At 37.4% G+C, this 24,620-nt stretch overlaps 2 protein-coding genes across 2 annotated transcripts; both read left to right on the top strand.

Annotated features, from left to right (window-relative positions):
* Positions 1-6,238: 6,238 nt before the first annotated feature.
* On the top strand, positions 6,239-10,358 carry LOC135205145 (uncharacterized). The gene is made up of 8 exons (XM_064235509.1): positions 6,239-6,242; positions 6,504-6,590; positions 7,108-7,228; positions 7,915-8,037; positions 8,283-8,483; positions 8,713-8,925; positions 9,435-9,586; positions 9,970-10,358. The coding sequence occupies exons 1-8, from the start codon at positions 6,239-6,241 to the stop codon at positions 10,356-10,358; spliced, it is 1,290 nt and encodes a 429-aa protein (XP_064091579.1).
* Positions 10,359-11,939: 1,581 nt separating this feature from the next.
* On the top strand, positions 11,940-23,972 carry LOC135205146 (alpha-1-inhibitor 3-like). Its single transcript, XM_064235510.1, has 8 exons — positions 11,940-12,005; positions 12,561-12,713; positions 13,433-13,651; positions 13,811-13,990; positions 14,843-15,023; positions 19,437-19,610; positions 20,856-20,920; positions 23,820-23,972. Exons 1-8 carry the CDS (start codon positions 11,940-11,942, stop codon positions 23,970-23,972), a joined length of 1,191 nt encoding a protein of 396 aa, XP_064091580.1.
* The last annotated feature ends 648 nt before the right edge of the window (positions 23,973-24,620 follow it).

A 24,620-nucleotide genomic window follows, 5' to 3' on the forward strand; every position in this document is an offset into this window, starting at 1 on the left:
TAACTGACCTATGCCAAGGTAGTAGATAGTGGTTCCTAACCCTTCCCCAAGACAGGAACTATTCAGGGAAGGGGAAGGACTTGGAAGGTCAACGGCAGTTGAGTTGACTTACCTGAAGAGAGAATAGTTTGATTCCCACAATAGCATATTCTCTGGCAATTGCTTTTAAAATACGTCAATCAAAATTGCCAGCGATAATGAAGTCGTTTATACATTAGCATTAGTTAAAACTACGCCGGTATTACAAAACTACATTGCTCCTTGAAACACAGAATATGAAGTTATTTTCAACTACAATGCATCGGGAAAATAATGATGAAGATATCATTAAGAAAGACATTTAGTAAAATTGATAATATCTGATATTTTGCGATTGGCCAGGTGCTGGGCCGGATTAAGGGAGGGGGGCCCAGGGGCCTGGGCCACCCCCCAAGAGGGGGCCTCCCACCAATAGAAACTACATTTTAATTTAATAAGGTTAGTATTGTCATCGGGAACTTGTATGACCCATAATAGCCAAATTGAAAATTTTATTATTAAGTTTGACAATAACATGATACTCGTACATACGAATGTTACGAATGTTTGTGTCACTATGGTTGTAAAATTGTAATGATTTGTTGCTGCAAAATAACATACCTTAGTTTCTAAGACGTGTCATAGTTAGAATACAACCTAACTAGTTAATCTATATGTTTCAGCGAGATAATAGCATCTATAAGTATATCTAAATTGACTTAATTATTATAACGGGTTACACTAGTCTCGCTTACGGTTCCCTAGTGTTCAGATGAAATGTTCGAAGAATTAGCCTCCGGCTACAATGTTAAAAGTTTCCAAGAGTAAGAAGACATTATATATTTTAACTTGTAACAGATAGTAATTACGTTAAACATTTTTCCCCTTCTTAATCATTAATCATAACTAAACGATTGCCAAGCCAATAAAGCAGGAAGTGAGATCTAAGCTCAAGTTGTGATCGAATAAAAAGTCACACGCTCTGAAACCCTCCTCCTCTTCCTCCCCTCCAGTGTTGCCAGTGCTTGGAAATTTTTTCAAGATCTTGAAAAATTAACCTTGGTCTTGAAAGCTTGAAAAAAAAGTTAAAATCCCGGAAATCTTGACAAATCTGTACCGCATAACATAAAATTCCCATTAAAAGAGAGAGAGAGAGAGAGAGAGAGAGAGAGAGAGAGGAGGGGGGGGGGGGGGGGGAGAGAAAAGGGGGAAGGAGGAGGGGGAGAGAGAGAGAGAGGAGAGAGAGAGAGAGAGAGAGAAGAGAGAGAGAGAAGAGAGAGAGAGAGAGGCTCTGACACGTCAACCCATCGGTATCAACTTCTGGATGAAGCTTTAAAGAATAATGATTCTTCATTGACTCTCAAACGCGTCACAACGACGCGCTGGTCCTGCAGAGCTGATGCAGCTAAGGCTCTTAAGTGTGATTATGAGCAGATTAAGGAGGAACTTAAACATTTTGTTGATGACATTAAAGGAAAAAGGGGTGTACGCTGTGAGGCAGAAGGACAGTCAAAATAGATGGATTCTTAGGCAGAAGTCTGTAAGATTAGTTATGTAGGAAATATATTAGCTAGGAAAATGTGATAGTAGAGTTTTTGGTAGATGAAGGCGAAAGAGAAGTAGAAGAGAAACGCAAACCGGAATGTTTGCGATACGACACTCGTAAAACACAGAAAAGGGACTGAATGAGACAACAAAAATCGATGATGCAAGCTGTTAGACGTCAACTTTGACCAAGAACAACGGATAACAAGTTGGTGGAACGGACCGCCCACAGTACACCCTGATTTGTTAGATGTCGTCGCCGGAAAGAGTAGGCGTAAGAGATTACCCAATTATGAAGAATTAGGGTGGTCTCCAGAAGAAGAAAGGGCGGAGCCAGAAATCAGAACTGGGTCCAGAGTTCAGTTGGAACGAAAGAAAAGTTTAGTTAACTACTCACTTCTGGACGCATAACTTGTGTCGGTTTATACTCCGTTTACCCTGAGTCAATTAGACTTGTGTGTGATAGGAAAGTGAAATTGTGTGTGCTACAATAATAATTAAGAACTAAAACGTGGTGTTTAACTTGCCCAGAATTCTAAAGGAAACCGAACTCATATAATTTCTCTATATAACCAATCTCCTGAGATTAAAAGAAAAGTCCAGAAGAACAGAGAAGTATTAAAAATAAGTTCCTAAGAGAGATAGAAACTCAACGAAGTATAGATAAAGGATACCCCCATATAACAAATTAATAACAAATTCAAACCAAACTAAAGAGAGAAGAACATCACGACATAAAAATAGAAAAGCATAACATTTGCATCAAAAAAAACCCTGGAAACTTACTGGTAACCTCTCTTTTTGATAGTTGGAGACTGAGACCAAGAGTGGAATGTTTTGTCCTCGACAGGCAGATGGTGGCAGATATTTTTATTTGATATTTCCCATCCAGCTATCAAGTCCTGTGCATAATTTTATATGGCAGGACCAGACATGGGTGAATATGAACGATTTATCAGTCATCTTTTCTTAAATAGAAATAAGACAATTGATTCAGGAGAGGCTAAGTAACAAGGAATACAATTATAGTGACAACATCTTAGAGACAGCTTTCAATCAGTGTTATAGTCTGTATACATCTGTTCTCTTTGACCTGAATGACTTCATGAAGTGCTTCTGATACGATCTGTTGTTCCACTGAACTCAATTATAGTATATGTTTTTAAGCTGGAAGTATTAATGTTTAAATTATTCAGTAGTTTTATTCGGAACTGAATATATTACAGTTATTTAATAATTTGACCTGTTTTAAGCTGATGGTAGTTTTGTTTCAGCTGTGCAAGAATTTTCTTTGGGATTGAGAAAAGTACACAAGTTCCAAGATTTGATTCATTAGAAAATTTCACTAATAGCAGTTGAAACAATCTTCAAGACTTCACTGTTGTTTGTAGTGAAAAGCAACAAAAATATCGAGAAAAGCAATTCAAATAATCCTGTTGTTTCGACCGAATTTAAAGTTGGTAGAAGCAGAAACTGATTCCTTTGTCTTGGAAAAATACTGACGAGATCTGAATCACGTTTTCTGTACAGTTGCTATCCAATTGCGGACATGAAGCTATCTTCAAGTCTGATCAGTAGCTGAATAGGTGGCCCTGTGACCTTATTCACGCCAAGGAAGGAGTAACGTTTACTGCTCCATGTATTTCTCAACGTAGAGTAATGAGGTGACATACATTCTGGCCGTTACCTGATTGGGTGTTCAGGTAAGGAAAACTAGATACAGTTAGCACAAGTGTCCCTTCAGATTCAAAGAGGCTGTAAGGCTTGCGCCCTTATCTGGAAAAATCAAAGCTCTTAATTAAAGGCATCAAGAATTATCAAACGCAGTTGGTGTGAACGGCAGTGAATTCATTTAATATGTATCAGGGCACCCACTCGTATTGTCTCGAGTTCCACACCTGTCTGGATCACAGGTGTAATGATTTCACAATGCACAGCTGGGTTTCAAAATCATTAGTTTTCTTAAGGTTTCGTATTTTAGCTGGACTGAAACATCCGACACTCAGTTCTCTCTCGCGTATCGATATGGTAGAACCTGGTTTCTTTGAACTTAGTGGCGTGTTAACAATTTGTTAACAACTCGTTCAACTCCAGGTTGTTCTCTTTTGAAGTGTTCTACATAGTGGTGTGTCAACAACTTGTTGAACTCCAAGTTGTTTATTGTTAACATCTTCATTTTCAAGGTAAGTTTACTCCTTTGACTAATAGGTGAAAAGGTTTTTTCCAATCCATATGCCAAGATGAGGATGGTAGTTAGAGTCTATCCTGAGTTCTTGGAGAAAAGTCGCTGTTCAAATCTAGCAGAATTTATTATTATGTTGAATGAGATTGCTTTTTAAATAGAAATATATCTTATATTCATTGTTCTTTTTAAGATTTTATTGAGTTTTAATAAGTTCATACACAAAACTATTAGGCTGATGATAAATTCATAGATAATTTCAACTGTGAATTACGCCAATCTTGAAATCACTAAAGCAAATGATGAGTTTTCTTTCAAATTCAACAAAATATGCTTTTATATTTTTTCAGGACAGGCAATGGAATGTCCTGATGAAGGAGACACAAAGGAGGATAAGAGAAACGGAGAAGCAGAAAAAAAGGAGAGGGAAAATAGAAGATATTAGCAGGGAATAATGAAATTTGATAATGGAATTTAGAAGCAGCCCAGTACAGGATTTTCGTAAAATAAATAACTGGTTTATAAAGAAGAAATATCTTGATTATTGTTTTATTGAAGAAAGATATATATATATATATATATATATATATATATATATATATATATCTATATTTATCTATATATATTATATATATATATATATATATATAATAGATAATATATTATATAATGATATATATATAATGCTGTTCAGATTTAATGAAAATAACGATGAAAAGCACCTTTAAATATAAATAAATTATTTCTAGTTATTTTCATTCCTCTTTTTGGTAAAAAAAAAAATAATGGATAAATTCATGCTACTTCTTAGAGTGCTTGCTTTTGCATGGGAGCTTCTGGTATCTCAAGCACTTGCTTGCAAGGTGATTGTTCGATACTAAACCGTCTGCACTTTGCATGTGATTGCTTTGATGCTTGTAAATAAATTGCCTGCTATTGTTGTTTGCTGTTATTGCAACTTGCATGGGACTGGTATCTGTAGCTTGTAATTGCATTCAAATGCTTGCTGCCTTTGTATTGCAATCTTGCAAGCATTATTGTAAATCTTGAATCATTATTGATTGGTTTTTCGATCCTGGAGTAATCCTGGTGGTTTTTTTTACGATCTTTTCTTGATATCAAAAGATGTATGTATGTATGTATGTATGTATGTATGTATGTATGTATGTATGTATGTATGTAAGCGTGCGTGTATGTGGGTTGTGTGTGTGCATGGATGTATGTACGCTTCGAAATCCGAGTACATTGATGAAATCCGAGTACATAAAAGAATTACGTAAAACGTGAAATTTAAGTTGGAATAACTCGCATCTTTTTCTGATATAATTCCAATTATCTTTATGGTAATTACATAATCATAATCACCATTTATATTTATAATTATAACTGTAATTATCATAACGATAATCATAAATTATGTCCATTTATAAGAATCTTGGCTAACAGTTAGATTAACATAAGATGTCAAAAATGAATGATTTAATGGTTACAAATGCAAAAAGCAGATGGGTCTGCCCACTACTGTGTCATCTCCTCGTACTTAATTCTTCTAATACCTTGTCATTTTCTTAGCCACACGACTGGTTCTGTTCTGTCCCTGTCGTGGTTAAAAGTATATTAGTAATTAGTCAGTGTTAGTTTATATTTAAGGTAATTCTCGGTATAAATTGAATAAATTGTTAGTGTATGATAACACCTTATTAATGTAATTTATTGTGTCTGACAACACGTTAATTAATGTCATTAGTCATGTCTGACAACATGTTAAATGTTATTAGTCATGTCTGACAACAACATGTTAAATGTTATTAGTCATGTCTGACAACACCTTATTGATGTAATTTGTCACGTCTGACAACACATTATTACTGCTTAGTCTTGTCTGGCAACACCATATTAATGTTATTAGTCATGTCTGGCAACACCTTACTAATGGGATTAGCTGTGTTTGTGAACACTTCTTAGTATTAATGTAATTTGTCATATCTGACAACAATTCTCAGTATTTAATACTATGTTTTATAATATAACTCTTTTTTAGGTTAATATAATTAGTACTGCCTGTTATAGTAATGTAATATATATATATATATATATATATATATATATATATATATATATATATATAGATATATATATATATATAGATATATATATATATATATATATATATATATATATATATATATATATATATATATATATATAACAATATGTTTCAGTACTGGAAAGATATATTATTTATGTCATTAAGTATTACTTAAACTGGCCAATATGATTTGTAGTGTCTCTTAGAGAGATATAATAGGTGCCTGTCAACAGTTTTCAGTACTGAAGACATGTATTTAATTACTTTATTAAGTACTACTTTAACTTAACATTAACTTTATGTATACGATTTGAGATATTTTGAACCCCCATATATAAAGGTATTGAACTTTTGCATAATAATGAAGAGAACATTTAGTTTTATATTACAAGAAATTAAAAGCTATGAGTACAATGATAAATTGAACAGTTTCTTAAGATTCCACCCCTATGTAAATAACTATTTATGTACCAATCAATTTGATTCCATCTCAGATCATTTGTTGAACCTTTGACAAACTCAGTGGTGCCTTCTCAAGTTCACAGGTTACCAAAATATTCTTAGTACATAAGAAAGAAATCTACCAATCAGGCACCATATTTCAAACTAGGCAAGCCAGGGATTTAAATAACAAATAATTTAAACCAATCTGAATTCCTCATAAAACAGGGAATGAGGACCTGACCACGTCAAAGCCTGAAACTACAACTAAGGAAACTACTACTACAAGGCCGACGGGCAGTGGTGGTGGTGGTGGTGGGTAATAATGTTGATTTTACATTCTAGACTCATGATTTAACACATGCTAACGGTTCATGCAGTTTTATGCTCATGTGTAGAATTTCATGATAATGTATATATAAGTTTAGAGTACAATGATAAATTGAACAGTTTCTTAAGATTCCACCTGCATGTAAATAATTATTTATGTACCAACCAATTTGATTCCATATCAGATCATTTGTTGAACCTTTGACAAATTCAATGATGCCTTCTCAAGTTTCCAGGTGGACCAATAGTTTTCAAAATAATTAAAAAAACTGACAAACTCAGTGGTACATTATCAAGTTCCTAGGTGCACCAATAGTTCAAAATAATTAATTTTTTTAAAGCCTTGACAAATTCAGTGGTGCCTACTAAAGTTCCAAGGCTACCAAAAGTTTCTCAGTACATAAGAAAGAAATCTACCAACCAGACACCATATTTCAAACTAGACAAGACAAGGATTTAAATAACAAATAAATTAAACCACTCTGAATTCCTCATAAAACAGGGAACGAGTACCTGACGACGTCAAAGCCTCAAACTACAACTGAGAAAGCTGCAACTACGAGGCCGACGGGCAGTGGTGGTGGTGGTGGTGTTGGTAGTGGTGAAGCAGGGGCAATAGGAGGGTAATAATGTTGGTTTTACATTTGAGACTCATGATTCAACACATACTAACGATTCATACAGTTTTATGCTCGTGTGTAGAGTTTCATAATAATGTATATATACAGTGAAACCTCCACTCGTCGAATATCTTCACCTGACCCGATAGGCCTTTAGACTGCATAACATTGTACCAAATATACAACACAGAAATAACCACAAATTTATTTTATTGTCATGTACAGACATTTATTTTATTGTCATGTATAGGCATTTTTTTAAAATAAGAGCATTCAAGTTATCAAGATTTGTTATAATTGTCAAATTAGATCAGTACAGGTTTGCTGATCTCAAGAACCATCAGTCAGCCAAGCAAGTTCATCATTGGCTTATATTTTTGAAATTCGTTATAAGAGCCATAGCAAAAGCCTAGTGCTTTATTATCTTTACCTAAAAATCTTATAGAATGGTAATTATCTATTAAAAACATTTATAAAGAATATTCCTAAAAATATTTCTTAAATAATTCTGCTGAAAACTCTTACAAGGCCACGTTTTAACATTCATGTGTAATATAGCTATATTCACTGAAAATCTTGCAAAATTTTTCAGTAAGAATCGCAAATAATCATCTTAAATCTGCCAACTGTAATGTTCTTATTGAGCCTCAATATTTTCTCAGTTTTATTTCTCCTTGATTCAATTTCAGTGGTGGTGTCGGAGGTGTACCTGGAGCTTGCTCTATTCAGTGTCCAGAAAAACCAACTGGGGAAAATTGTACCGAATATTATGATGGCTGCTGTACAAGATACATCTGTGGGGATCTTCCAAGGTGATTAATGAATTTTGATATTTGGTTTTAGCTAAATATTGGGATTGTTAACTGTTTTGCAAAGCCTATATTGGCACTGTTAAGTCACAGTGAATTCTTTTGCCACAGATTCAACACTCAAGATGACAAAGATTACAGTGGGTATTGTATATATATTCTTTTATAGGCCTTCCTACAATAGGTCCAATTAAAGTACAGTTCAAAATTATAAACTGGAAAAGCATGACCCATATTTCTACCAACAGGAACTGTCAAGAAGGTGACACTGTCTTCGAAATTGGCCAGTATTATAAGCATAAGTGTTACACTTGCTCTTGTTCATATTCAGAACAAGGGGCAGTTTCTAACTGCTACAATACATACTACTGCCAAGGAGCACCGCACAAGGACTGTGCGTCGCTTGGCAAACCACAGGATGAATGCTGCGAACAATTCGACTGTGCTAAGTAAGTCCAGCAATCTTAACCAATTCACTATTATCATCTGCACAAACACCATATTGTCCAAATGGCCTCTGAACACATCCACTCATTCTTCCTGTCCTTATCTTCTAGCCTTATCTCATTCAATGACCTCTGGGTCGTCCAACTCCTCTGGTGTCCACATCCTACATGCCATAGCTCTATTTTTCTATCAGAGCAACAGCGCTTCTAATAATTTCTTCTCTCCTTGAAGCACGACCTGCAACCTAGACGGCACCTACTATGCTATAAATGAAGATTGGATAGCTAGGAGAGACCCTTGTAAGAACTGCACATGCGTGAAAAAAGGGAACAGCCCACCTGAGACAGTCTGTGAGACGCTTGTATGTAAAGATCCGCCGTCGCCGACCTGCCGTCCACTCAAGTATGCTGACGAGTGCTGTCCTCACGATTGGGATTGCACCAAGTAAGTTGTGTTTTGGGGATTGGTAAAGTTTGGCACTTGTGCAAATATGTTACTGAATAGTGAATGTAAGACTTGGTCTAGATTAAGCTGTGTTTGGGACATCAACAGTGTTGTGGGAAGTAAGCCTTTTCGGTCTAGTTTCAGTTATCTTCACAAGTACTGTGATTATGATTTGCATCATCTAAGATGATTTGGTAATTAGTATGGTATTGTCAGCAATGACTACAGATTACACCAATTTTTAATACCACATACTTACAAATTTATTGGGTATGGGTATTTCAGTTTTCTAGAATATTTAATAGGTTTAACATATATGTAATTTTCGAAGCATTAAGTGTATTATATACAAGTTTCAAGATTTATTGCCAACTAGATATCTGTCAGTGGCTAGTCTCCACTTCTTGCATGAGTCTCTTTAAAACTTCTGTCTTACAGCCTGGGTTTTCCAACCCCCAATTCCTTGATATTATTTGTACTTGTCGATTAAGAATATATTCTGTTTTCAGTGATTACCTCATCACGACAGCGAGAAAATATGTAAGAGGCCACAAGGTTCCCCTTTGCGTTTTTGGTGCCTCACAGAATGTACCTGTTGACCTGACATTCCTGCTTTCGGATAAATCACAAAACTCTTCATCAGTCAAGATGCAAGGAACAAGTAAGTGCTGTGAACTACGTACTACCTTTTCTTTAGAAATTGTTTTATGTTTTGTCAGTTCTTCTCAAAGAAGTGTTGGATGTGTTATGAACTTTCTTTTGATAAGTCTCCAAATGCTTTATGATTGCAGGGGAAATCTACCCTAATGCTGTTCTACTTGCATTTTAATACATTTTCATTTATTTATTCATTTATTTTTCCTTTCTAATAAGTGAGATCTCTTCTTTCTGTATTTCCCTTTATCTTCTCTTCCTAATGAGCACCATATTCTTTGGAAGCCTCTTCAAGTTTAAGGCAATGGCCCCTGGGCTTGTTTTATGTAAATAGGGTTCATATCTGAATAATAATGATAATATGAACCTTTCAAATATTCTTTTTTACAGCGGCCAATGGCTACTCTTGCAGTGGGCTTGAAGTCCCGAGAACCATTGCTGAATCTGCCATCCTGAACGTAACAGGCACAGTCGGACAGACAAAAGTCCAGCAACAACACCGGATCATGACTGTTGGAATTTCCAGGACTTTTGTACAGACTGACAAGTACCTCTACCTTCCGGGCCAACTGGTACAGTTTCGTATCCTGACCCTGACAGGAAGTCAAGGCTCTGTTTCATACCAATCTGTCGACAGTGTTTGGATTCAGTCGCCAACTGGAAATCGCTTGGCCCAGTGGACAAAAGTGGCCAATCCAGATGGGCTCTTGCAGCTCAGCTTCCAGTTGGCTGATGAAGTGAGGAGGTTTGTTTGTGGAAACTGTTCTTCCTTGGGATAATTTACATTTGATTACTGTTTGTTTGTTTATTTCAATTGGAGGTAATCTCTAACTTTACTGTATTTTATGGAAGCTATGGCCGCAATGAATATATCCTTCAACATGTCAAGACCTCTTTTTGGAGAGATTTGAAAAAATTAAGTACTGTATATGTGCCCAAGAAACTTTGGAGTTGGCAAAAATAAATGATTTTGAAAAAACTTGCTGTCTTGTTTGATAATAAACTAGAGGTTAATGTAAGCTTAAATCTGACTATGGGGATGAATTTCTTTACTAGTATTTTGAATATTTCCAGGGTGAATATAAAATCAAAGTAAATGCTACAGGTTTGGAGGAGGTAACTTCCCAGACTTTCAAAGTCGAGCCCTACGTACTGCCAAGATTTACTGTAACTCTTGACACACCAAGTTCTGTGTTGGCTACTGCAACCGAGATACCATTCACCGTTTGTGCAAAGTATGGAATGACAAAGTTGTACTTGAAAAAGGTGTTATGATGTTCTGTGTAATAAAATAATGTATATATACATAGGTAACACAGGTTATAAGTCTTCAAATAAAAAGAGTATAAGGGTATTACCATGATGTCACAATGAAGATTGAAACTATGGTCCCTGAATGGGACTAAAAAAAAATGTCAAGTAAGAAGGAATAGTTTGGGGCAGGTGGGGGATTTATGCAGCCCTGTAAAGTTCACTGACCCAGCAAAACAGCCAGTCAGTGACTGCTTTTAAGATTAATTAATCTCCTTGTTTTCAACTTCTGGATAAAATCCATCCAGTGAGTGATCTTGGCTTACACCAGATGAACACATAAGATGTCTTGATGTCTGTGGGAGTATGCATAGGTTCCTGATGCTTAAAGCATTTCTCTTCAGGAATCTGCCTGTTATTTCCTCCAGGTACACATTTGGCGAATCTGTTAAAGGAGCAGCCACAGTCAATGTGACAATGACGACTTATTACATGGGGGACAAAGGCTTTTTTGCATTGAAGTTGGTGAGTTTCGTATTTTTAGAATTTTGCAATAATAAAGTAGAAGAGCTGCGAGTATCTATCAGTGCAATTAAGTAAATATTTAAACGCTAGAATAATGAAGCTGATTAATAAGTAGAGCTACTACATATATATGAAAATTTGATAATTCATAAGATTATATAATTCAAGATGTTTATCTGTTATGTCATATGTCTTCTAAAGATACATAATTTATTCATTCGATATCAAACTTCTACATTCAAACAACAGCTTTTCAAAATAGTGTCTCGTAATAAGCACTGCTCTACACTCTCCTGAAACCACACTACTCTTCCTCTACCATACCCTTCTGAAATTAAAGTACTCTTCATCTGTGACAACTGTGGTACACTGTACGATCCTGGGCATCCATTCTCGTCAATTTCTATTTCTATTTCAATCCCTGTCACACTCAGGACGTCAATGGCTGCTGGGAAAGCAAGATACAGCTGACACAGACGAACACTAACTTCTACGTTTTTGATTTACTGGCAAAAGCAACTTTCGTTGAAGATGGCACAGAGGCTAAAGTGAATGCTAGCAGGACGATCAGTGTTGTTCGCAATATGTATTCTTTTGAAAGACTTTCACCTCAGAATTATTACAGGCATGGGCTTCCTTATCATTTCAAGGTAAGATTGAATGGAGACAGTTTTCTTCTTCTTCTGACGAGAGTTGGTAGGAAGTTACGTCTTTATTTGCTTCTTCGTAAGTTGCCTTGGCGTCTCATTAAGTGTCAGTAGACTTCGATGTATTTATCAGACAGATTCTGTATGTTGCCTGAAAATGATTCTTTTTTGGTAGAAACCAGTTTTGGTGTAAAAATAAAGGCTTTAGTTTCGCCATATAGATGAATCAGGATAAAGAGGATGTGGTGATGTGAATATATAATTTGAAGAGTCCAAATTGAAAGGACAGACTATCTACATGTGATTATATCTGCATGTGGTCCATGAATAAAAAAGATAGTGTAAATCTAAACGATAATGTTAAAGGCTAAATCTGTACCATATTCTAAGTCTGAAAGCTGAATGGTGCATAACTTGAAGAGTCCTGTGACTAGGAATAAAAAAAATTTGAAAGTGAACCAAAAAGATTTTGCTGTTTTGTAAGTCTGAAATTTTACATTGTCAAGATCTTGTGCTAAATCTGTGACATATTATAAGTCTTAAAATATCCTTTAACAGTTAAAAGTGACAAGAAAGGATGGAGAGCCAATCAAAGGCAGAGTGATGTCAGTCTGTGCTGGAAGTGTCTGTAAAAATGTTACCTTGGACGACAATGGAATTATTGATGTTCTCTTTCCTTCCAGTGCCTTGAGTGACAATAATCAGATCCTGGTATGTACATGCAAATTATTTTTTTTTAAAGATTTGATACCTAAATGACTGCTGTCAATTATAATAATTACCAGCTGATCTTCTCCCATTTTTGTCTGTATCTGACTATTTTCGGGTGCTCTTTGTAGGCTATAGAAGACTGGAAAAGAGATTAACTTATCTGATTTACATAGTTCTTGAATGAAGTCAACTTCTTGGGAGCAATTCTTCAGGTAGACTGGGAATGAGTTCTTGAAACAATTTGTAATTCCACTTCACGTAAAGTCAAGTAGGTCTGGGGAAAAAGAATAAAGAAAAATCTCAGCAAAGCTTAGGAGATCTAGAAAAAACAAAAAGTTAATTCTATTGATTTAACTTCTGAGGTTTACTCTATGAAAAATGCTGCACAAAGTCAGCCAGTTAAACAATAATGTCCTACATAAAGTCAAAACTTTCTGAAAAATAAAGTTGCGGAGTTGAAAGTGTAACTTAACTCCAAAGCTCTGTAGACAACATTGACCTAACTGATTATTGCAATTCCTCTTGGAAAGTTCTTTGGTATCATGAGTTACGTAAAAGAGTGGCTCTCTTTTAGTGGGTCTCTTAACTGATGGAACTCTGCAGGTAGAGAGCTCTGGGAAAGCGAATTAACATATAATGTGTCCTTCAGAGGCAAAGATCTCTGAAAAAGTAGTTGTTTAACTTCAGTTACGCCCTATTCAAAACTATTTCTTCGTCAGGTGACACCAGACGAGCCTAAGCAAGAGATCGGTCCCCTGGGTTACTTCTATTCATCAAGGTTTTACGACAAGCCTCTGTTTTATCACTCTCCCTCACTCTCCAGTCTTCAACTCGAGATGCCCTCAGAAGCATTGGAATGCGACGCTGGAATTAGGGATATTGACATTCCAGTCTTCTTCATCAGTAATGGGACTTCGAAAGCGTTGATGAGAACACAGGTATGTAGTGTACTCCTAAATGATGATTTGTTCCTACAGCAGTTGAGTCTAAACTGTGACCTTAGAATAGAAGAGCTTGTGGAATAGAAGCCAACATCTACTGGCAACCTCTCATGCCACTACACTAACTCAAACGTATTCCCTGCTCTACCATCTCAGCTGGTGTCAGCGGACCAGGTCCTGTGGACTGAAGTCAAGGAGTACGACCTCACAGCCTCTGCTCTCCCGATAGACCAGTCGAAGTTCATTGAACCAGAGGGCAGCATCGATGCTGGACTTGTCAGAGGGAATTTTGTTGTCAAGGTTCCTGTGCAAACAAACCTCTTGTCTGACCTCAAAGTGAGTGAAAAATGTCTAATTTATGGAAGGGTATCTTGGTTCTTTTTATTAATTTCATAAATGGGACATAGGTAGGACATTCCCTTAATAGAATAACTATAGATAATGCACAAAGGAAGTTGTATAATTCTTAAATCAATATGTAAGCAAAATATAAAGTTAGAAAACATTGCTAAAAACAAATAGGTCTTCAAGGGCTTGCTATGTAAACTTTATTTACAATATATAGTATTAGCATGGCAAGAAGAAATATTGATAAAAATTGTCTGATACATAACTATTAGGTAAACCTTAAGTGAAATGTACAGTACAGCTGTCAGGAGCTTTGTGTTGAAGGGTTAAGAATGCGAGAAAGATGATGGGTAGATGTAGAAACAATAATAAGAGAAATTTTTAAATGCAAGAGTAAAGTTTTAGGATTCTCAGGCTTGACAGACTGTTTCAGGGCTCTTCATTCCTATCTCAGAGGCATAAACTCTGATTAAGGACATGAAGATGGAATAATTTAACTACCATTCAAGATCAGAGTTAGATATGGCTGATGTATTGACTTAAATCCACTTCAAAGCTGATTGTCAGCGGGTACCCATCAGAGTCCCAATGTATGTTTTATGTTTCATTAAGTTCCCAACCTTTGTGAATGCCTTACCTTTCAATTTCTCGAACCACAGGTACCAAAAACACGTTCCCCAAATGCATTCAAAGTGACTGTTAGGTGGTCCCACCTGAGTCCCAAGTCATGTTGTAGGCTTGACTAAGTTCCCAACTTTTGTGGATAATTGCTTTCTAAGTTTATTGAATCCTAGGGATCGAAAACTGCTCCCAAAACACAAAGCTACAACCTTTCCTCAGGTACTAATGTGGTACGCAAGGGACGACGGAGAAGTCGTTTCAACGTCTGGCAATGTGGAAGCCAAACAGTGTCTCAGCAACCCTACTACGCTGGCCTTTTCATCGCCCAAGGCAACTCCAGCACCCAAAGATCCTGTGACACTGACCATTTCGGCCACGCCTAAGTCTGTCTGTGGTATTGGTGAGTTTATCAGATATCATTTATTAATTTTAATTTCATAATATAGACTCCATCTTACCTTTCTCTCTTTGAATTTTTAACCGAAATCCATTATGGACAAAGTTAACAAACTGTAAACCCAAGAGGGTCCCAATGGGAAATACTGCAGAGACATACACACACAAATAAATATGATGGAATGGTAAATAGAAAACCCAATACATCTGAAAGCCAGGAGGCATCAGCAGCAGGAGCAGAGAACAGGAATGAATTAGCTCCTCGCTTGAATACCTGGATATCAGAAGATTCCACAACTGCACTAGCCAAACTATTCCACATTTTAGTTGTAGGTGAGATGAAACTCCCAGCAAACTGAGTAGTATGTAACCTGATGGTCTCCGTTGGTATAACCGGTTAATATTCGTATCTGCTAGTAGTACAGGCTAGCAAAACTAGTGTCATATCTTAGTCCTGATACAGACTGGATGGTAAAATAACTCCACTTTCTATATCGAAAGAATATTGAGGTTGTGAGGACTGAGTAAAACGAGGAGAGTGAGTGAACTAACTTTATTCGGCAAATGAGGCTGTACATAAGCCGGCGTGCAGACAGAAGCGTAATGTCCGTCATGCATGCATGAACAAACAGTAAAAAAGGGGCAGACCCCTGCTCTAAATGTGTTTCTTCACAGACGAAAATACATGAATAATATTACATAGAGGGAACGGATCCCGACATATATACGTCAAAAGAAAGGGCGTAAAATGATCTACATTTTAGTTCCTGGAAGAAAAGTGAGGGCATATGGATATACAGATTTTTATAATGGAAGGGCAAACATTCGCCCGAATGTCGTCCTTACAAATACTCCCCCCCTCAAGACAATGACTAACGGAATCTTGTGGGGAGTTGAAGGAGTCCTCGGGTTCGTGATTCCATTGTGTGTCCTCGTCGTCTTGAGGGCCAGCATGCAGGATGCCACCCCTGGGGGGTTCAACTGCTTTCCATTGGCAGCCTCGACAATGTTTAGGGGCACTCTCAGGAACCAGCAGTGTCGGGGTTTTGCAAGGGCCTTCAGCGGGGTTGTCTTCATCGGGGATGATGGCGGGCTTGAGGTGATCTATCGAGACCTAGTCCTTGCAGCCACCGATTGACACAAGGAATGTCTTTTCCTAATGACGAACGGCTCGGTGCGTGCCCTGGTAGGGCCTCATTAAAGGCGGGTGGGTGGCGTCGTTCCTCACGAAGATGAACCTGCAGGAGTCCAGGGCTTGCGGGTGGAACTGCTTTGTCCTGTTGACATATGTCTCTTGGCTGGGAACGAACTTCTTGGCAGCTGCACGCAACCTAGCCAGGGGAATATCAGGATCGTCGCTGTGCCTTCCAATCAGGGCCTTGACAGCGTGCCATTAAGGAAGCCTTGAGGGAGTGGTGGACCCTTTTCCCCATGCCATTGGCTGTGGGATTGTAGGATGTCATGGTGTGGAGCTCTAACGTGAAGGCAGGTTCTCGGTCCATCGTGATGTTGTCGGGCACTCTGAAGTGGCTGATCCTGTTTCCTGCTGGAGGCGGGTATCAGGGGACGAGGGCATCCTGTGCTGGTATTGCAGAGGAGCGTCGTCCTGGAGGGGTCGAATGGGATGTCCTCCCAGCGAAGGGCGGTAATGGCAGTCTGGTAGGCTGGTACTTTGGGGTCGGCGCTTGTTCACGTGCTAGGTCTTTGTAGTCGACGCCGAGGTGAAGAGAGTTGATTTCCAGAATTCTTCCACTGGGTATGTACTTAATGGAGCCTCCGAACTTGGAGACAGCCACGAGATGACATTGCTGCCTAGCGGACCAGGTATCGCCTGCCTTGACGAAGGTGTGGACCAGTAGCTGGTGGTCTGTCCTTATGGTGAAGGGGACGCCCTCCAGAAGATATTTGAAGTAGTGGCGGACGGCTTCTAGATGGGAAGGAGCTTATGGTTGAATGTGCTGTAGCGAGTCTTGGCGGGTTTGAGCTTCTTGCTGAAAAGGCTAGTGGTGTGGGGACTCCACTGACAAGCTGTTCAAGGTAACGTTGCTGGCTTTGGTGGTGAGCGTTAGGGGTGCAATAGGGTCCTGGTGAGCCAGGGTAGTGGCTCTACTGGGGAAGACTTGGTTTGGGCGAAGGCAAGCTGTTGGTCTTCTCACAATGTCATCTTCTTAGGTTTGCCCTTCAGGACCTCGATCAAAGGGCACATGATGCAGGCGATGTCCGGGATGAACCTTCAATAATAATTCACCATTCCGCTGAATTCTTGGACGGCCTTGACGGTCGTCAGTGTCGGGAACTTCTCCACTGTGGCCACCTTTGACGCAATGGGATGAACTCCCGCTGCTGTAATTTCGTGGCTGAGGAAATCCAACCTCTTGGTGCATCTGTGGTGGGGAAGGATGGAGCAGTTGATGAGTTCCCTTGGTCCTCTGGCAAGTGGGCGGGAGAGGCAGGTTTCGGTATTGAGAAGACGCTGGCAGGCCACGTCCACCAAGATGCTGTGGTGGGCAAGGAAATCTGCCCCCAGGAGAGGGGTCCATACATCGGTGAGGACGAAGGGCTAGGTGTAGGTCTGGCACAGGAACACGATGGTCTGGGCTCTGGTGTTGTAGGTGCGGATGGGCGTTCCGTTTGCAGCTACGAGGGCGGTCAGGTTGTCGGGGGCGCGGCTGTGATCCTCTGCAGAAGAAGGGAACACCGACTGCATGGCACCAGTGTCAACCAGCATCCTGAGGCCGGAGATGCTGTCCTGGACATAGAAGCCCCTGGGTTGGGACTTCATTACTGCTGCTGCCATGGGGGCTTGCTTTGGGCGCTGCCGCAGTTGTTTTTTGAAGGGCGGAAAAAGCAAGGGCACTTGCACTTCTGTGCCTTGCTGACGATCTGGCGGTGGAAGCGGCACCACCTGATGTCTGGGAGGGGCTTTGGCAATCGCTGGTATGCTGCACCAACCGTGTCCTCCTGCTGACGGAGGAGAGGAGAGTTTTGCAGCTTGGGTGGCACCAGACTTTCCATCTCCATGGTCTCGGCATTAGGGATCTGGCTTCGGACTTCGGGTGTGAGCTGGCGAAGGAAGAGTTGATGGAGGATGCTCACCTCCTGCCTTTATCCTTGGTGGTCCACCTCTGGCAGGAGGACCAGGTCCTGGAGCTTGTGCCAGGCCAGTCTGGGTCCGAGGTGGTCATGGGGTTGACCAGAGGTCGAAAATTTGGGCGGCTCACTGGTCACTGGAAGGGAGAAGACCTGGATGAGCTCCCTCCTCAGGCCTTCATAGGGCAGCTCCCTGGGCTGGCTGCGCATCCATGGGTGAGGCATTTGAAGGTATCTACTGTGAGGGTCCTGGCGATGAGGTCCACCTTGTAGCTGTCGCTAGTAATGCCATGTATCCGGAACTGTATTTCTGCCTGTTGCAGCCATGTTGCAACGTCCTCACTGCAGATGGATGGGAGCTTGATGTGGTGGGGGTCCGATGGTAGTCGTCCAGGGCGCGGGAAAGGTTTCGAGGAGGACTCGAGCCCGAAAATGGCGGGCCAAACCATAAGACTGAATACCAAAACGCTTCTGTGAAGAAATGGAAGAAATGCTGTTGCGAGTCCACTATTGGCATTGAGGAGTATCAGAGAACCTAGATTAGGTGTCGTATGGGTCTGTTAAAGGTTCTATGAAGGTGAGCGGCAGTAATTAGTCCCTTAATGGCAAAGCCAAAACCGCATGTGTCACCTCCTGGGTCACCAATTGTGAGGAATGAGTAAGACGAGGAGAGTGAGTGAACTAATTTTATTCGGCAAATGAGGCTATACATAAGGCGGTGTGTGGACGGAAGCATAGTGTCTGTCACACACGCATGAACAAACAGTCAAAAAGGGGCAGGGCCCCCACTGTGGATGTGTTTCTTCACAGACGAAAATACATGAATAATATTACATAGAGGGAACGGATTCCCGATATATATACGTCAAAAGAAAGGGCATAAAATGCTCTACATTTTAGTTCCTGGAAGAAAAGAGAGGACATATGGATATACAGGTTTTTACAATGGAAGGGCGAACATTCGCCCAAATGTCGTCCTTACAAGGTAACCATTCCAGCTTCTAATATATTAAACATCATAGTGACAGGCCCTTAGTTATTATATGAAGTGTTTGAGAACATGAAGCCTCTGCACAATAATTAAGCTAATCTAAATAAATCTTATGAATTGCCTACTTTTCAAATGTTCAGGAGAGCCTCACGTCAGACTTAGTCAACAGAACTATTACCTACTTTCCTGATTTTGAGAAGAGACTTGGATTAGTCTCGGCTAAAGTACTACTTGATATCCACAAACCTTCAGGAGCCTCAGATTAAAATGAGCTGAAGCATTGTTCTCTTCATAAACACTGAAATGAGCCTCCCTTGAGATCCGATTTCATTACAGGTGTGGTTGACAGAAGCGTGGAAATCCTGTCCAGAGATCAGCCTGACAGACTGACAAACTCTGCCATTTTTAGAGTCTTGGACCAGGCAAAAATATCATCCTACGAAAATACACAAATCAACACTCAAGAGTATTGCTATGGAACTAAAAGCTATGGAAATTCCTATGATGTTGGTAAGCAAATTGTTAATTTTGATGGAATGAATGTAAAAATTTCACTTTAAGCTCACTAGTAGATATGGCTGCGATGGTACAGCTAAGGGTCACCCTTAAATGAGGTCAAATTAGGTCATTTTTTAGGTTAGCCGACTCATTTTGATTACTCAGTACAGGTCAAACAGAAGCTTAAAGTTAAGTTAGGTTAGGATAAGTTAAGCTAAGTCTATCATAATAGTCTATTTATGACTATGAATGCATGACTGCTTACTTTTATCATTAACATCGTTAGCAGTTCAATATATATATATTTATACACACAAACACTTATATAGTCTACATATATTTATATATATATATATATATATATATATATAATATATATATATATGGTGATACAATCCACAATGAAGTAAAATCCTTCTGTAGATTTAAAATATATATTTTTTGTACAGGATTAAAGCTTTCGACCATCAGCTGTGGTCGAAAGCTTTAATCCTGTACAAGAAATATTTATTTTAATCTAAAGAAAGATTTTGTTTTACTTCATTGTGGATTGTATCCCCATTTACTTAGAGGTACGACATAGTACCTGGTTTCTGCATATATATATATATATATATATATATATATATATATATATATATATATATATATATATATATATATATATATATATAGATATAAGATAATATAGATATATATATATATATATATATATCTATATATATATATCTATATATATATATATATATCTATATATATATATATATATATACTATATATATATATGCATATCTATATATATATATATAATATATATATATATATATATATATATATATAATAATAATAATAATAATAATAATTCATCTGTTATCATCACCTATTGGCTATGCTTTCATGAAACTAGTGCACGTTCAGCGAAAATTTGACAGGTGGGTATGCCCCACCGTATAAATTCTTCATTGATTTTACCTAGAGACCTTATACTTTATAATAAGGTACACTGTCCTATCATTTGTTGAAATAATCGGTTTCATACTTAAATTGCTGAAGCATTTGGCTGTTAAACAAAATATTTACTCTGATGTTGAATGATTCCTATTTCTATACATTTAGACACACCGTATGAATACCAATGTATCATTGTTTTTTTGTATCATAAACTGAATATGGATATCTATAATTACTATGAAAAATTATCAAGTGCTGTTTATGAATCCTAATATAATAATGGTTTTCTGTTCTAAACTCCTGCAGTCCCACGATCCGATAATTACCCAGATTACTTCAGCTCTGATGTTGATGCGATTCAAGCTTTTGGTGTAAGTAAACTGAACCCCATATATATATTATATATTATATATATATATATATATATATTATATATTAGATAATAGTATATATATATAATAATATATATATATACATGATATATATATTTATATAATATAGTATTATAATTGCAAAATGTTCTGCTATTAGTACAGTTAATAATAGGACTCATAACAGAATTTCTAACAAAATCTATTTGAGAAAATAACAATCACATGTCTTCCAGACTTCTGTCCCCATCTTATCTTCTTTACTTATTACGCAATTGATTTGTAATCGTTTCAGGCCTGGAAAATGTATCAAGCTGATACGAAACTGTCGGGCGCAAATAAATGATGAAAACAGAACGCGTCTCCCTAACTCCAATAGTCTAGTATTATAATATATATAGAAATTATTTATATAATATATATTATAGTAATTTATATATATATATAAATATATATAAATATATATATATATATTTATATAGATATAATATATACATATATATATATATATATATATATATATATATATATATATATATATATATATATATATTGCAATGTTCTTGCTGCTTATTAGTACAGTTAATAATAGGACCTCATTTAAACAGAATGGTATCTAACAGAAATCTTTATTGGAGAAAAAAAAGTCACATGTCTTCCAGGACTTTCTGTCCCCATCGTCTGATACCATCCTGTTTGAATATCTCGTCATTAAACACACACAAACGTTATATATATATATATATATATATATATATATATATATATATATATATATATATATATATATATATATATATATATATAGACATATTGGAGTAGGGAGACGCGTTCTGTCTTTCATCCATTTATTTGCGCCGACGTTTCGTATCAGCTTGATACATTTTCCAGGCTGAAACGATTACACATCAATTGCGTATAAGTAAAAAGATACACACAATGTTTACCAACACCAAAATTAAAAACCTTTTAATAAATTAAGAATAAAAAAAGAGTAAAAACAGAAACACAGAATAACAGTGAAAGGGCTAGGAGCGAATACAGAGAAACAAATTAGTTAAAAAAAAAAAAAAATAATAATAATAATAGAAAAATATATAATAATAATAATAATAATAGAACGAACAAGACGCCTACCCACAGCGGTAGCGGAAGGAGAACTGACACGAAAAATTGTTATGGAAGGGAGTGTAAACAAAACAACAGGTAATTAGGCAATAAACAGTTGGGTGGAAGACGATTGGTGGTTAAGAGAAGGTACAGTTAGCTTGATTACTATTGATTCAAGGGTGGTTAGTTCGTCTATATGTCGGGTTCTTCCTACAATATTAAAATGACTGGCATCTATGTGTGTTTTGCAACTTTTACTGTGATTTCTTATGTTAGATTGTTCTGGATTTGATAGTCGACAACCCGTTCTATGGCTAATTCCTTGATGAGAGGAAATTCGGACTTTTAGCAGCCTCCTGGTGCAACCGATGTAAGTGCCGAGATCACATCTGGGACAATTATACTTATAAACGACACCGGAGGCAAACAGGGGGCTGATCTTATCCTTGACTTGGAAGAGTGAGCCGATAGTTCGGGGGTTTATGGGAATTAGTTTCAAATTAAGGGCAGGCAATTGCTCATTGAATAGGGTGATACATTTTTTCCTAAATTTATTACTATGGAGAAAGGGAAATCTAGCAAACATACGGAGCTTGGGGACACTATGGACTATTGGAGGTGGATTGAATTTCAGATTAAGTAGCCTATTAAGGGATCTATGAAAAATTGCTGGAGGGAAATAATTATCCTTAAAGTAATCAGCAAGGAAAGTCACTTCAGTATGAAAGGTAGACCAGTTTGATGTCAGATTAATGGCTCTATGGAGGAGAGTTGACACGGAATTCATTTTAAAGTTAAAAAAACATGAACTATAAAAATTGGTCCCCAGGCCAGTAAAGGTGCTCTTTCTATAAATACCAGTATGAAAGCCAGACTCGTCCTTGGATATCCTCACATCAAGGAACGGAAGTGAATTCTGTGTTTCTGTTTCAACCGTAAATCTAATGTTATGGTGTTGGTTGTTTAAATACTCAAGAAAGGTATCAGCATGGTAATTACATCTGAACAAGGCGAAAGTGTCATCTATGTAGCGTCTATAAAAGAGTGGGCGGAAATTAGGTGGGCATACATCTAGAGCTCGCTCCTCCAGGGAGCACATAAATATGTTAGCAAAAGTAGGACCCAGAGGGCTTCCCATGGCCATCCCCTCAGTCTGCTTAAAACCGTATTATTAAAAACAAAGGGCGTATCCAGCACGGCTAATTCTAAAAGCAACTTGAATTGAGTTCTATTAAAATTGTTGAACAAGCAATCGTCAGTGGGAAATAGCCTGTCTAAAATGATGGTGATAGTCTCAACAACGGGAACATTTGTAAACAGAGATTCCACGTCAAAGCTCGCCATGTACAGATCTGAGTCCTGCGTAATAATGTCATCTTTAAAGGAGGCCGAGTTTATTAATGTGTATTTATTGTGAGTCAGTGGTTGGAGTAAAGGGACAAGAAATTTGGCGAGTTTATAGCTAGCAGTGTTAATGGAAGAAAGGATAGGTCTCAAAGGAATTCCTTCTTTGTGTATCTTTGGCAGTCCGTACATAAGTCCATATGTAGATCCTGTTACAAAAAGGTCCTGATACGTATTTTCATCTATTGCTTTGGTTTGTTTTGTCACTTGATCATCCATTTTCAATCATATTCTGAATCCAAAAATAAATATTATTATCTTCATGCTTTTAAAATGGCCACATAGTGCCGGTATTTGGGTCATCAATGAATTGCTTCATAACTTCTGTACATTATCGACTTATTTCCTGTCTGTTGCTGGACTTGATTCTCTGTCTACCTTACAGGATGCTGGCTTACTCGTCTTGACAGATCTAACAGTAGAGACAAGGCCCTGTCCGACTTACAACTTTGGATGGGGTGAATATTTACATTATTTTTTGGGGGGGTCTAAAAACTTGAGACAGGCTCAGAGACCAGGTGTCTCAGATGTGATATGATTGGTTAACTGAGATTTATAAATGGCTCTCATACTTGAAATTAATATTCTAACCTTGAAAATTCATTGTCACTAATTTTTTTATATAGAAGCTTTCAGTATATATATATATATATATATATATATATATATATATATATATATATATATATATATATATATATATATATATATATATATATATATATATATATATATATATACATATATATATATATATATATATATATATATATATATATATATATATATTATATATATATATATATATATATATATATATATATATATATATATATATATATATATATATATATATATATATATCAGTAAAGAGATTTTGCTAAAAATGATTGCTGCTTCAACACTAATCTTGTAGAGAGTCTTATCTATTTTTCTGATGACAGCTTTCTCTCTGTTGCTTAGACTGGCGAGCAACGCACCAAAGGGCATGGTAAAATTAGGTTGAGTCATTTTGGCGTTTATTATTGCCTATAAAATTCTGACTGTCTGTCTGTCTGTTTGTCTGTCTCTCCAACGCATCGTTTCGTCCAGATCTATAGGACATTTTCCTGTGATGACTGCTGAGGGACTGAATTCCAGTGGTGAGTCCTTCTTATATCCTGCAGTTGTGGGCTCTCGAGTACGG

Source organism: Macrobrachium nipponense, chromosome 48 (genome assembly GCF_015104395.2).
Source record: "Macrobrachium nipponense isolate FS-2020 chromosome 48, ASM1510439v2, whole genome shotgun sequence".
Lineage (NCBI taxonomy): Eukaryota > Metazoa > Arthropoda > Malacostraca > Decapoda > Palaemonidae > Macrobrachium > Macrobrachium nipponense.